The sequence below is a fragment of the Hypanus sabinus genome, unplaced genomic scaffold (assembly GCF_030144855.1).
Source record: "Hypanus sabinus isolate sHypSab1 unplaced genomic scaffold, sHypSab1.hap1 scaffold_1460, whole genome shotgun sequence".
Lineage (NCBI taxonomy): Eukaryota > Metazoa > Chordata > Chondrichthyes > Myliobatiformes > Dasyatidae > Hypanus > Hypanus sabinus.
Genome location: NW_026779534.1, coordinates 15,759 through 31,086, shown reverse-complemented (window position 1 = coordinate 31,086; position 15,328 = coordinate 15,759). Strand labels below are relative to the sequence as shown.

The 15,328-nt window shown below is 57.9% G+C and overlaps 1 protein-coding gene across 1 annotated transcript in view; it reads right to left on the bottom strand.

The window, feature by feature from the left end:
• Window positions 1-15,328, bottom strand: part of LOC132386996 (transient receptor potential cation channel subfamily V member 6-like) — a gene marked incomplete at its 5' end in the record, with an annotated part of 84,724 nt that overhangs the window by 57,439 nt on the left and 11,957 nt on the right. Inside the window, 3 exons of the mRNA XM_059959353.1 lie at window positions 2,300-2,386; window positions 7,192-7,404; window positions 12,580-12,726. Coding sequence (XP_059815336.1) covers window positions 2,300-2,386; window positions 7,192-7,404; window positions 12,580-12,726 — 447 coding nt within the window. The remainder of the gene's footprint in view (window positions 1-2,299; window positions 2,387-7,191; window positions 7,405-12,579; window positions 12,727-15,328) is intronic.

The window sequence follows — 15,328 nt, the reverse complement described above, 5'->3', positions numbered from 1 at the left end:
TCAGTGACACAGTGTCCTGGGGGAGAGGGGTCACTGAGGGACGGTGTGAGGGAGAGGGATTAACGTCAGTGTGGATACGGTCAGTGACACAGTGTCCTGGGGGAGAGGGGTCACTGCGGGACGGTGTGAGGGAGAGGGATTAACGTCAGTGGGGATACAGTCAGTAACACAGCGTCCTGGGGGAGAGGGGTCACTGAGGGACGGGGTGAGGGAGCTGGATTAACGTCAGTGTGGATACAGACAGTGACACAGTGTCCTGGGGGAGAGGGGTCACTGAGGGACGGGGTGAGGGAGCTGGATTAACGTCAGTGTGGATACAGTCAGTGACACAGTGTCCTGGGGGAGAGGGGTCACTGAGGGACAGGGTGAGGGAGCTGGATTAACGTCAGTGGTGATACGGTCAGTGACACAGTGTCCTGGGGGAGAGGGGTCACTAAGGGACGGTGTGAGGGAGAGGGATTAACGTCAGTGGGGATACAGTCAGTGATACAGTGTCCTGGGGGAGAAGGGTCACTGAGGGACGGTGTGAGGGAGAGGGATTAACGTCAGTGGGGATACAGTCAGTGACACAGTGTTCTGGGGGAGATGGTCACTGAGGGACGGTGTGAGGGAGCTGGATTAACGTCAGTCGGGATACGGTCAGTGACACAGTGTCCTGGGGGAGAGGGGTCACTGAGGGACGGTGTGAGGGAGAGGGATTAATGTCAGTGGGGTTACAGTCAGTGACACAGTGTCCTGGGGGAGAGGGATCACTGAGAGACGGTGTGAGGGAGAGGGATTAACGTCAGTGGGGATACGGTCAGTGACACAGTGTCCTGGGGGAGAGGGGTCACTGAGGGACGGTGTGAGGGGGAGGGATTAACGTCAGTGGGTTTACAGTCTGTGACACAGTGTCCTGGGTGAGAGGGGTCACTGAGGGACCGTGTGATGGAGCTGGATTAACGTCAATAGGGATACTGTCAGTGACACAGTGTCTTGGGGGAGAGGGGTCACTGAGGGACGGTGTGAGGGAGCTGGATTAACGTCAGTGGGGATACAGTCAGTGACACAGTGTCCTGGGGGAGAGGGGTCACTGAGGGAGGGGGTGAGGGAGCTGGATTAACGTCAGTGGGGATACAGTCAGTGACACAGTGTCCTGGGGGAGAGGGGTCACTGAGGGACGGTGTGAGGGAGCTGGATTAACGTCAGTGGGGATACAGTCAGTGACACAGTGTCCTGGGGGAGAAGGGTCACTGAGGGACGGTGTGAGGGAGAGGGATTAACGTCAGTGGGGATACAGTCAGTGACACAGTGTCCTGGGGGAGAGGGGTCACTGAGGGACGGGGTGAGGGAGAGGGATTAACGTCAGTGGGGATACAGTCAGTGACACAGTGTCCTGGGGGAGAGGGGTCACTGAGGGACAGTGTGAGGGAGCTGGATTAACGTCAGTGGGGATACAGTCAGTGACACAGTGTCCTGGGGGAGAGGGGTCACTGAGGGACGGGGTGAGGGAGCTGGATTAACGTCTGTGTGGATACAGTCAGTGACACAGTGTCCTGGGGGAGAGGGGTCACTGAGGGACCGTGTGAGGGAGCTGGATTAACGTCAGTGGTGATACGGTCAGTGACACAGTGTCCTGGGGGAGAGGGGTCACTGAGGGACGGTGTGAGGGAGAGGGATTAACGTCAGTGGGGATACAGTCAGTGACACAGTGTCCTGGGGGAGAGGGGTCACTGAGGGACTGGGTGAGGGAGAGGGATTAACATCAATGGGGATACAGTCAGTGACACAGTGTCCTGGGGGAGAGGGGTCACTGAGGGACGGTGTGGGGGAGTGGGATTAACGTCAGTGGGGTTACAGTCAGTGACACAGTGTCCTGGGGCAGAGGGGTCACTGAGGGACGGGGTGAGTGAGTTGGATTTACTTCAGTGAGGATACTGTCAGTGACACAGTGTCCTGGGGGAGAGGGGTCACTGAGGGACGGTGTGAGGGAGAGGGATTAACGTCAGTGGGGATACAGTCAGTGACTCAGTGTCCTGGGGGAGAGGGGTCACTGAGGGACGGGGTGAGGGAGCTGGATTAACGTCAGTGGGGATACGGTCAGTGACACAGTGTCCTGGGGGAGGGGGGTCACTGAGGGACGGTGTGAGGGAGAGGGATTAACGTCAGTGGGGTTACAGTCAGTGACACAGTGTCCTGGGGGAGAGGGGTCACTGAGGGACGGTGTGAGGGAGAGGGATTAACGTCAGTGGGGATACGGTCAGTGACACAGTGTCCTGGGGGAGAGGGGTCACTGAGGGACGGGGTGATCTGTCGTTACCTCTAGCAATAGCGTTACGATCGCCCCCATGACACTGACCACCTCTCCCACCAGCCGGATGTGGTCACCCTCTGCACTGTACGCTTCCTGTGGGTCACAGAACATCAGTGGTCAGCGCGGAGGCCGGAGTCCAAATCTGCCATCGCGACCCCGTCCGTTCACTCTCACTGACAATCTCGGGAACGTCCGCCCAGCCTCCGTACCCTTGCGCGTGCACAGACACTCTCTCTCACACACACACGCACACACACACTCACACACACACGTGTACACACACACACACACACTCACACACACACGTGTACACACACACACACACACACACACACACACACACACACACACACACACGTACACACACACACACACACACACACACACACACACTCAGACACAGGAACACTGACACAACAAAGACACATTCAGTAATGTCAGTGTGTCACACTCTGACACATATTAATCCCTCTCCCTCACACTGTCCCTCAGTGACCCCTCTCCCCCAGGATACTGTGTCACTGACTGTACCCACACTGACGTTAATCCCTCTCCCACAACCCGTCCCTCAGTGACCCCTCTCCCCCAGGACACTGTGTCACTGACCGTATCCCCACTGACGTTAATCCCTCTCCCTCACACCGTTCCTCAGTGACCCCTCTCCCCCATCCCTGTGTCACTGACTGTAACCCCACTGACGTTAATACCTCTCCCTCACACTGTCCCTCAGTGACCCCTCTCCCCAAGGACACTGTGTCACTGACTGTATCCCCACTGACGTTAATCCCTCTCCCTCACACCGTCCCTCAGTGACCCCTCTCCCCCAGGACATTGTGTCACTGACTGTATCCCCACTGACGTTAATACCTCTCCCTCACCCCGTCCCTCAGTGACCCCTCTCCCCCAGGACACTGTGTCACTGACCGTATCCCCACTGACGTTAATCCCTCTCCCTCACACCGTCCCTCAGTGACCCCTCTCCCCCAGGACACTGTGTCACTGACTGTATCCCCACTGACGTTAATCCCTCTCCCTCACACCGTCCCTCAGTGACCCCTCTCCCCAGGACACTGTGTCACTGACCGTATCACCACTGACGTTAATCCAGCTCCCTCACACCGTCCCTCAGTGACCCCTCTCCCCCAGGACACTGTGTCACTGACCGTATCCCCACTGACGTTAATCCAGCTCCCTCACACCGTCCCTCAGTGACCCCTCTCCCCCAGGACATTGTGTCACTGACTGTATCCACACTGACGTTAATCCAGCTCCCTCACACCGTCCCTCAGTGACCCCTCTCCCCCAGGACACTGTGTCACTGACTGTATCCACACTGACGTTAATCCAGCTCCCTCACACCGTCCCTCAGTGACCCCTCTCCCCCCAGGACACTGTGTCACTGACTGTATCCCCACTGACGTTAATCCCTCTCCCTCACACCGTCCCTCAGTGACCCCTCTCCCCCAGGACACTGTGTTACTGACCGTATCCCCATTGACGTTAATCCCTCTCCCTCACACCGTCCCTCAGTGACCCCTCTCCCCCAGGACACTGTGTCACTGACCGTATCCCCACTGACGTTAATCCCTCTCCCTCACACCGTCACTCAGTGACCCCTCTCCCCCAGGACACTGTGTCACTGACCGTATCCCCACTGACGTTAATCCCTCTCCCTCACCCCGTCCCTCAGTGACCCCTCTCCCCCAGGACACTGTGTCGCTGACTGTATCCTCACTGACGTTAATCCCTCTCCCTCACACCGTCCCTCAGTGACCCCTCTCCCCCAGGACACTGTGTCACTGACTGTATCCCCACTGACGTTAATCCCTCTCCCTCACACCGTCCCTCAGTGACCCCTCTCCCCCAGGACACTGTGTCACTGACCGTATCTACACTGACGTTAATCCCTCTCCCTCACACCGTCCCTGAGTGACCCCTCTCCCCCAGGACACTGTGTCACTGACTGTATCCCCACTGACCTTAATCCAGCTCCCTCACCCCGTCCCTCAGTGACCCCTCTCCCCCAGGACACTGTGTCACTGACTGTAACCCCACTGACGTTAATCCCTCTCCCTCACACCGTCTCTCAGTGACCCCTCTCCCCCAGGACACCGTGTCACTGACTGTATCCCCACTGACGTTAATCCAGCTCCCTCACCCCGTCCCTCAGTGACCCCTCTCACCCAGGACACTGTGTCACTGACCGTATCCCCACTGACGTTAATCCAGCTCCCTCACACCGTCCCTCAGTGACCCCTCTCCCCCAGGATACTGTGTCACTGACTGTAACCCCACTGACGTTAATCCCTCTCCCTCACACCGTCTCTCAGTGACCCCTCTCCCCCAGGACACCGTGTCACTGACTGTATCCCCACTGACGTTAATCCAGCTCCCTCACCCCGTCCCTCAGTGACCCCTCTCCCCCAGGACACCGTGTCACTGACTGTATCCCCACTGACGTTAATCCAGCTCCCTCACCCCGTCCCTCAGTGACCCCTCTCCCCCAGGACACTGTGTCACTGACTGTATCCCCACTGATGTTAATCCCTCTCCCTCACACCGTCCCTCAGTGCCCCCTCTCCCCCAGGACACTGTGTCACTGACTGTATCCCCACTGACGTTAATCCCTATCCCTCACACCGTCCCTCAGTGACCCCTCTCCCCCAGGACACTGTGTCACTGACTGTATCCCCACTGACCTTAATCCAGCTCCCTCACACCGTCCCTCAGTGACCCCTCTCCCCCAGGACACTGTGTCACTGACTGTATCCACACTGACGTTAATCCCTCTCCCTCACACGGTCCCTCAGTGACCCCTCTCCCCCAGGACACTGTGTCACTGACTGTATCCCCACTGACGTTAATCCCTCTCCCTCACACCGTCCCTCAGTGACCCCTCTCCCCCAGGACACTGTGTCACTGACCGTATCACCACTGACGTTAATCCAGCTCCCTCACACCGTCCCTCAGTGACCCCTCTCCCCCAGGACAATATGTCACTGACTGTATCCCCACTAACGTTAATCCCTCTCCCTCACACCGTCCCTCAGTGACCCCTCTCCCCCAGGATACTGTGTCACTGACTGTATCCCCACTGACGTTAATCCCTCTCCCTCACCCCGTCCCTCAGTGACCCCTCTCCCCCAGGACACTGTGTCACTGACTGTATCCCCACTGACGTTAATCCCTCTCCCTCACACCGTCCCTCAGTGACCCCTCTCCTCCAGGACACTGTGTCACTGACCGTATCACCACTGACGTTAATCCAGCTCCCTCACACCGTCCCTGAGTGACCCCTCTCCCCCAGGTCACTGTGTCATTGACTGTATCCCCACTGAAGTTAATCCCTCTCCCTCACACCTTCCCTCAGAGACCCCTCTCCCCCAGGACACTGTGTCACTGACTGTATCCCCACTGACGTTAATCCCTCTCCCTCACACCGTCACTCAGAGACCCCTCTCCCCCAGGACACTGTGTCACTGACTGTATCCCCACTGACGTTAATCCCTCTCCCTCACATCGTCCCTCAGTGACCCCTCTCCCCCAGGACACTGTGTCACTGACTGTATCCCCACTGACGTTAATCCCTCTCCCTCACACCGTCCCTCAGAGACCCCTCTCCCCCAGGACACTGTGTCACTGACTGTATCCCCACTGACGTTAATCCCTCTCCCTCACACCGTCCCTCAGAGACCCCTCTCCCCCAGGACACTGTGTCACTGACTGTACCCCCACTGACGCTCACATTCATACAGAATCTCAGGCAGTAACACAAATTCACACACACTCATATGCATACCGAATCTGTCATACTAACACAGATTGACATGTGCACACATATATACAGAATCTCACCCACTGACAAATTCACAGAGACTCTCACATTCATACAGATTCTGACACACTGTCACAAATTCACACAGACACTCACATTCGTAAAGCTTCGCACACACTGACACAAATTCACACACGCACAAACATTCATACATACTGAAGCTCACGCACGCACACAAATTCACACGCACACTCACATACATATAGAATATCACACAATGACACACATTCACACACACAGGAAAACAGATTATTATCTGAACGGTGGCCGATTAGGAAAAGGGGAGGTGCAACGAGACCTGGGTGTCATTGTACACCAGTCATTGAAGGTGGGCATGCAGGTAGAACAGGCGGGGAAAAAGGCAAATGGTATGTTGGCATTCATAGCAAAAGGATTTGAGTACAGGAGCAGGGAAGTTCTACTGCAGTTGTACAAGGCCTTGGTGAGACCTCACCTGGAGTATCGTGTGCAGTTTTGGTTCCCTAATCTGAGGAAAGACCTTCTTGCCATAGAGGGAGTACAGAGAAGGTTCACCAGATTGATTCCTGGGATGGCAGGACTTTCATATGAAGAAAGACTGGATCGAGTAGGCTGATACTCACTGGAATGTAGAAGATTGAGGGGGATCATATTGAAACGTATAAAGTTCTAAAGGGATCGGACAGGCTAGATGCAGGAAGATTGCTTCCGTTGTTGGGGAAGTCCAGACCGAGGGGTCACAGTTTAAGGATAAAGGGGAAGCCTTTTAGGACCGAGATGAGGAGAAACTTCTTCACACAGAGAGTGGTGAATCTGTGGAATTCTCTGCCACAGGAAACAGTTGAGGCCGGTTCATTGGCTATATTTAAGAGGAGGTTAGATATGGCCCTTGTGGCTAAAGGGATCGGGGGGTATGGAGAGAAAGCAGGTACAGGGTCCTGAGTTGGATGATCAGCCATGATCATACTGAATGGCGGAGCAGGCTCGAAGGGCCGAATGGCCGACTCCTGCACCGATGTTTCTAATCCCACACACTCACACTCTGACACACATTCACACTGGGAGACGCACGCGAGGTTTCGACCTGGAGCGTTCTCTGCACGAAGACGGTGGTGTCCCGGGGGTCGGTGACGTTGCTGGTGCGCGGTTTCAGGGGACGGTAGGTACAACAGAGGGTGAAGGTGATGATGTAGGCCAGGTACAGCAGGGTCAGCAGCCAGAAGTAGAACTTGCCGTAGCGGTTCCACTTGAGGGAGATCAGCTGCTTGAGGGGAGGCAGTTCCAGGATGGAGAGAGCCTGGGGCAGGGGAGACAAGGAGCCCCCGGTAAGTTCCCCTTCTGGCCAATCCAGACACGCAGCCCTGGCTGTCCAAATCCCAGATTAACCCAGGCTGAATTATGAGAAAATTTACAATATTTGCGGTAACCCCTTCCCATTCATCCCCACCGTCTACACCCCCAATGAGACCCCACCCCTTCCCATTCATTCCCACCGTCTACACCCCCAATGAGACCCCACCACTTCCCATTCATCCCCACCGTCCACACTCCCACTGGGTCCCCACCCCTTCCCATTCACCCCCACCGTCTACACTCCCAATGGGACCCACCCCTTCCCATTCACCCCCACCGTCTACACTCCCAATGGAACCCACCCCTTCCCATTCACCCCCACCGTCCACACTCCCAATGAGACCCCACCCCTTCCCATTCATCCCCACCGTCTACACTCCCAATGGGTCCCCACCCCTTCCCATTCATTCCCACCATCTACACCCCCAATGAGACCCCACCCCTTCCCATTCATTCCCACCGTCCACACTCCCAATGGGTCCCCACCCCTTCCCATTCACCCCCACCGTCCACACTCCCAATGGGACCCCACCCCTTCCCGTTCACCCCCACCGTCCACACTCCCAATGGGACCCACCCCTTCCCATTCACCCCCACCGTCCACACTCCCAATGGGACCCCACCCCTTCCCATTCACCCCCGCCGTCCACACTCCCAATGGGACCCCATTCCTTCCCATTCATTCCCACCGTCCACACTCCGAATGGGACCCACCCCTTCCCATTCACCCCCACCGTCCACACTCCCAATGGGATCCACCCCTTCCCATTCACCCCCACCGTCTACACTCCCAAAGAGACGCCACCCCTTCCCATTCACCCCCACCGTCCACACCCCCAATGAGACCCACCCCTTCCCATTCACCCCCACCGTCCACAATCCCAATGAGACCCCACCCCTTCCCATCCACCCCCACCGTCCACACTCCCAATGGGACCCACCCCTTCCCGTTCATTCCCACCGTCCACACTCCCAATGGGACCCCACCCCTTCCTGTTCACCCCCACCGTCCACACTCCCAATGGGACCCACTCCTTCCCATTCATCCCCACCGTCCACACTCCCAATGGGACCCCACTCCTTCCCGTTCACCCCCACCGTCCACACTCCCAATGGGACCCCACCCCTTCCCGTTCACCCCCACCGTCCACACTCCCAATGGGACCCCACCCCTTCCCATTCACACCCGCCGTCCACACTCCCAATGGGACCCCACCCCTTCCCATTCATTCCCACTGTCCACACTCCCAATGGGACCCCACCCCTTCCCATTCACCCCCACCGTCCACACTCCCAATGGGACCCCACCCCTTCCCATTCACCCCCACCGTCCACACTCCCAATGGGACCCACCCCTTCCCATTCACCCCCACCGTCCACACTCCCAATGGGACCCCACCCCTTCCCATTCACACCCGCCGTCCACACTCCCAATGGGACCCACCCCTTCCCATTCACCCCCACCATCCACACTCCCAATGGGACCCCACCCCTTCCCATTCATTCCCACTGTCCACACTCCCAATGGGACCCCACCCCTTCCCATTCACCCCCACCGTCCACACTCCCAATGGGACCCCACCCCTTCCCATTCATTCCCACTGTCCACACTCCCAATGGGACCCCACCCCTTCCCATTCACCCCCACCGTCCACACTCCCAATGGGACCCCACCCCTTCCCATTCACCCCCACCGTCCACACTCCCAATGAGACCCACCCCTTCCCATTCACCCCCACCGTCCACACTCCCAATGGGACCCACCCCTTCCCATTCACCCCCACCGTCCACACCCCCAATGAGACCCCACCCCTTCCCATTCATTCCCACTGTCCACACTCCCAATGGGACCACACCCCTTCCCATTCACCCCCACCGTCCACACTCCCAATGGGACCCCGCCCCTTCCCATTCACCCCGACCATCCACACTCCCAATGGGACCCCCCCCTTTCCCATTCACCCCCACCATCCACACTCCAAATGGGACCCCCCCCTTCCCATTCACCCCCACCGTCCACACTCCCAATGGGTCCCCACCCCTTCCCATTCATTCCCACCGTCCACACTCCCAATGGGTCCCCACCCCTTCCCATTCATTCCCGCCGTCCACACTCCCAATGGGTCCCCACCCCTTCCCATTCACCCCCACCGTCCACACTCCCAATGGGACCCCACCCCTTCCCGTTCACCCCCACCGTCCACACTCCCAATGGGACCCACTCCTTCCCATTCACCCCCACCGTCCACACTCCCAATGGGACCCACCCCTTCCCATTCACCTCCACCGTCCACACTCCCAATGGGTCCCCACCCCTTCCCATTCACCCCCACCGTCCACACTCCCAATGGGACCCACCCCTTCCCATTCACCCCCACCGTCCACACTCCCAATGGGACCCACCCCTTCCCATTCACTCCCACCATCCACACTCCCAATGGGATCCACCCCTTCCCATTCACCCCCACCGTCTACACTCCCAATGAGACCCCACCCCTTCCCATTCACCCCCACCGTCCACACTCCCAATGGGACCCACCCCTTCCCGTTCACCCCCACCGTCCACACTCCCAATGGGACCCACCCCTTCCCATTCACCCCCACCGTCCACACTCCCAATGGGACCCCACCCCTTCCCGTTCACCCCCACCGTCCACACTCCCAATGGGACCCACTCCTTCCCATTCACCCCCACCGTCCACACTCCCAATGGGACCCCACCCCTTCACATTCACCCCCACCGTCCACACTCCCAATGGGATCCACCCCTTCCCATTCACCCCCACCGTCTACACTCCCAATGAGACCCCACCCCTTCCCATTCACCCCCACCGTCCACACCCCCAATGAGACCCACCCCTTCCCATTCACCCCCACCGTCCACACTCCCAATGGGACCCACCCCTTCCCATTCACCCCCACCGTCCACACTCCCAATGAGACCCACCCCTTCCCATTCACCCCCACCGTCCACACTCCCAATGGGACCCCACCCCTTCCCATTCACCCCCACCGTCCACACTCCCAATGGGACCCACCCCTTCCCATTCACCCCCACCGTCCACACCCCCAATGAGACCCACCCCTTTCCATTCACCCCCACCGTCTACACTCACACCAGGACCCCACCCCTTCCCGTTCACCCCCACCGTCCACACTCCCACCAGGACCCCACCCCTTCCCATTCACCCCCACCGTCCACACTCCCAATGGGATCCACCCCTTCCGATTCACCCCCACCGTCCACACTCCCACCAGGACCCCACCCCTTCCCATTCACCCCCACCGTCCACACTCCCAATGGGACCCACCCCTTCCCATTCACCCCCACCGTCCACACTCCCAATGGGACCCCACCCCTTCCCATTCACCTCCACCGTCCACACTCCCAATGGGACCCCACCCCTTCCCATTCACTCCCACCATCCACACTCCCAATGGGACCCACCCCTTCCCATTCACCCCCACCGTCCACACCCCCAATGAGACCCACCCCTTTCCATTCACCCCCACCGTCTACACTCCCAATGGGATCCACCCCTTCCCATTCACCCCCACCGTCCACACTCCCAATGGGACCCACCCTTTCCCATTCACCCCCACCGTCCACACTCCCAATGGGACCCCACCCCTTCCCGTTCACCCCCACCGTCCACACTCCCAATGGGACCCACCCCTTCCCATTCACTCCCACCGTCCACACTCCCAATGGGACCCACATCTTCCCGTTCACCCCCACCGTCCACACCCCCAATGGGACCCCACCCCTTCCCATTCACTCCCACCGTCCACACTCCCAATGGGACCCCGCCCCTTCCCATTTACCCCGACCATCCACACTCCCAATGGGACCCCCCCCTTTCCCATTCACCCCCACCGTCCACACTCCCAATGGGACCCACCCCTTCCCGTCCACCCCCACCGTCCACTCTCCCAATGGGACCCCCCCCTTCCCATTCACCCCCACCATCCACACTCCCAATGGGACCCCACCCCTTCCCGTTCACCCCCACCGTCCACACTCCCAATGGGACCCACATCTTCCCGTTCACCCCCACCGTCCACACCCCCAATGGGACCCCACCCCTTCCCATTCACTCCCACCATCCACACTCCCAATGGGACCCCCCCCTTTCCCATTCACCCCCACCGTCCACACTCCCAATGGGACCCACCCCTTCCCGTCCACCCCCACCGTCCACACTCCCAATGGGACCCCCCCCTTCCCATTCACCCCCACCGTCCACACCCCCAATGGGACCCCACCCCTTCCCATTCACTCCCACCATCCACACTCCCAATGGGACCCCCCCCTTTCCCATTCACCCCCACCGTCCACACTCCCAATGGGACCCACCCCTTCCCGTCCACCCCCACCGTCCACACTCCCAATGGGACCCCCCCCTTCCCATTCACCCCCACCGTCCACACTCCCAATGGGACCCACCCCTTCCCATTCACCCCCACCGTCCACACTCCCAATGGGACCCCACCCCTTCCCATTCACCCCCACCGTCCACACTCCCAATGGGACCCCCCCCTTCCTATTCACCCCCACCGTCCACACTCCCAATGGGATCCACCCCTTCCCATTCACCCCCACCGTCTACACTCCCACCAGGACCCCACACCTTCCCATTCACTCCCACCGTCCACACTCCCAATGGGACCCCACCCCTTCCCATTCACCCTCACCGTCCACACTCCCAATGGGACCCCACCCCTTCCCATTCACTCCCACCGTCCACACTCCCAATGGGACCCACCCCTTCCCATTCACCCCCACCGTCCACACTCCCAATGGGACCCCACCCCTTCCCATTCACCCCCACCGTCCACACTCCCAATGGGATCCACCCCTTCCCATTCACCCCCACCGTCCACACTCCCACCAGGACCCCACACCTTCCCATTCATTCCCACTGTCCACACTCCCAATGGGACCCCACCCCTTCCCATTCACCCCCACCGTCCACACTCCCAATGGGACCCACCCCTTCCCATTCACCCTCACCGTCCACACTCCCAATGGGACCCCACCCCTTCCCATTCACTCCCTTTGTCTCCCGCCGTCCCTGCGCCCAGTGGGACCCTCCCAACTCCAGCGACGGCCACACACCTCTGTCCTCTTGCTGGCCACCACCAGCTCCAGGACGGAGTAGTCCTCTCCCCAGGAGTCGATCCCGGACAGATCGTAGAGGCAGTTGGAGACCGGACCGAAGGTCCACTGCGTCAGCCTCCGCTTGTTCATCAGGTGCTGGAACATCTGCGTGCGGGAGCAGAGGTCGGCGGGTCAGCCCGTGGGGCCCAGAGCCGAGCTGGGCCTGTAGCACCGGCCACGGGTGGCAGGCGCAACCCCCCCCCCCCCACCCCAGCACTGAGCGCACCGGGCGGGGCGGGGGAGGTACAGGATCCTCGAGGACGACGGAGGGATGAACTGGAAATAGGTGGATGGAGTTAAAGGGAAAGTGAAAGTAAGAGAAGTTAAAAAGGACGACAGAATCAATGGAGCGGAAAGCTCGAGAAGAGATCATGCAGAGTGGCCAAGTATGGCCGATTCTGGTCACCGAATTATAGGAAAGATATCAATAAATTAGAGAGAGTGCAGAGACGATTTACTCGGATGTTACCTGGGTTTCAGCACTTAAGTTACAGAGAAAGGTTGAACAAGTTAGGTCTCTATTCTTTGGAGCGTGGAAGGCTGAGTTGGGGTGTAATGTTAAACTTATGTTAGATTGTTCACTCCACAAGGCGGAGACGGGTCGGCACATTCTGTTCCCGTTCCACAGACATTCAGGAGACAGGCTGACAACGCACGGCTGATTCCACGGTCAGAGACTCGGGGCGCTGGGAAGGAGGTGCTCCGGAGGGCGGTGCCCGTCCTTGTTCACTCCACAAGGCGGAGACGGGTCGGCACATTCTGTTCCCGTTCCACAGACGTTCAGGAGACAGGCTGACAACGGTGGGGGAGGGTGTGGCGGGGGTACAGGAGCCTCGAGGACGACGGAGGGGTAGCATCTTCTCCTCCGCCATCGGACCTCCGAGCGGGCGTTGGGCCCGCGACTGCTACCGGGCTTTTGCCTACTCGCGCGATGGGGTGTTGGTGGACGTGGGTGGGGAGGCCTCCGGCAGGTAGAGGAGATCAGAACTACGTTGTACAATGGTGGCACGACCTCCCTGCTCTGAGATTCAATAGGGACACGGCTCGCACCCGAATTCTGGCTGGCTGGCTTGCCTCTGTCTGCAACACGGGTGTGCTTAAACGGAGTAGCGGGGCGGAGGGGGATGAACTGGAAATGGGTGGTTGGAGTTAAAGGGAAAGTGAAAGTAAGAGAAGTTAAAAAGGACGACAGAATCAATGGAGCGGAAAGCTCGAGAAGAGATCATGCAGTATGGCCGATTCTGGTCACCGAATTATAGGAAAGATATCAATAAATTAGAGAGAGTGCAGAGACGATTTACTCGGACGTTACCTGGGTTTCAGCACCTAAGTTACAGGGAAAGGTTGAACAAGTTAGGTCTCTATTCATTGGAGCGTAGAAGGTTGAGGGGGGACTTGATCGAGGTATTTAAAATTTTGAGAGGGATAGACAGAGTTGACGTGAACAGGCTGTTTCCATTGAGAGTAGGGGAGATTCAAACTAGAGGACATGAGTTGAGAGTTAGGGGGCAGAAGTTTAAGGGAAACATGAGGGGGTATTTCTTTACTCAGAGAGTGATAGCTGTGTGGAATGAGCTTCCTGTAGAAGTAGTAGAGGCCAGTTCAGTCGTGTCATTTAAGGTAAAATTGGATAGGTATATGGACAGGAAAGGAGTGGAGGGTTATGGGCTGAGTGCGGGTAGCTGGGACTAGGTGAGAGTAAGCGTTCGGCACAGACTAGAAGGGCTGAGATGGCCTGTTTCCGTGTGTAATTGTGATATGGTTATATGGGCCAGTGGGACTAGGTGAGAGTCAGCGTTCGGCACGGACTAGAAGGGCCGAGATGGCCTGTTTCCGTGCTGTAATTGTGATATGGTTATATGGGCCAGTGGGACTAGGTGAGAGTCAGCGTTCGGCACAGACTAGAAGGGCCGAGATGGCCTGTTTCCGTGTGTAATTGTGATATGGTTATATGGGCCAGTGGGACTAGGTGAGAGTCAGCGTTCGGCACGGACTAGAAGGGCCGAGATGGCCTGTTTCCGTGCTGTAATTGTGATATTGTTATATTGGCCAGTGGGACTAGGTGAGAGTAAGCATTCGGCACGGACTAGAAGAGCCGAGACGGCCTGTTTCCGTGCTGTAATTGTGATATGGTTATATGGGCCAGTGGGACTAGGTGAGAGTAAGCGTTCGGCATGGACTAGAAGGGCCGAGATGGCCTGTTTCCGTGTGTAATTGTGATATGGTTATATGGGCCAGTGGGACTAGGTGAGAGTAAGCATTCGGCATGGACTAGAAGGGCCGAGATGGCCTGTTTCCGTGTGTAATTGTGATATGGTTATATGGGCCAGTGGGTCTAGGTGAGAGTAAGCATTCGGCACGGACTAGAAGGGCTGAGATGGCCTGTTTCCGTGCTGTAATTGTGATATGGTTATATGGGCCAGTGGGACTAGGTGAGAGTAAGCGTTCGGCACGGACTAGGAGGGCCGAGATGGCCTGTTTCCATGCTGTGATTGTTATATGGCTATATGGTTAAGTGATTCTTAGAACAGCTTGTACTGGAGCCTGCCAGAGAGAAGGCAATTCTAGATTTAGTGTTGTGCAGTGAACCGGATTTGATCAGGGACCTCAAGGTAAAGGAGTCATTAGGAGGTAGTGACCATATGATATGTTTTAACCTACAATTTGAGAAGGAGAAGGGAAAATCGGATGTGTCAGTATGACAGTT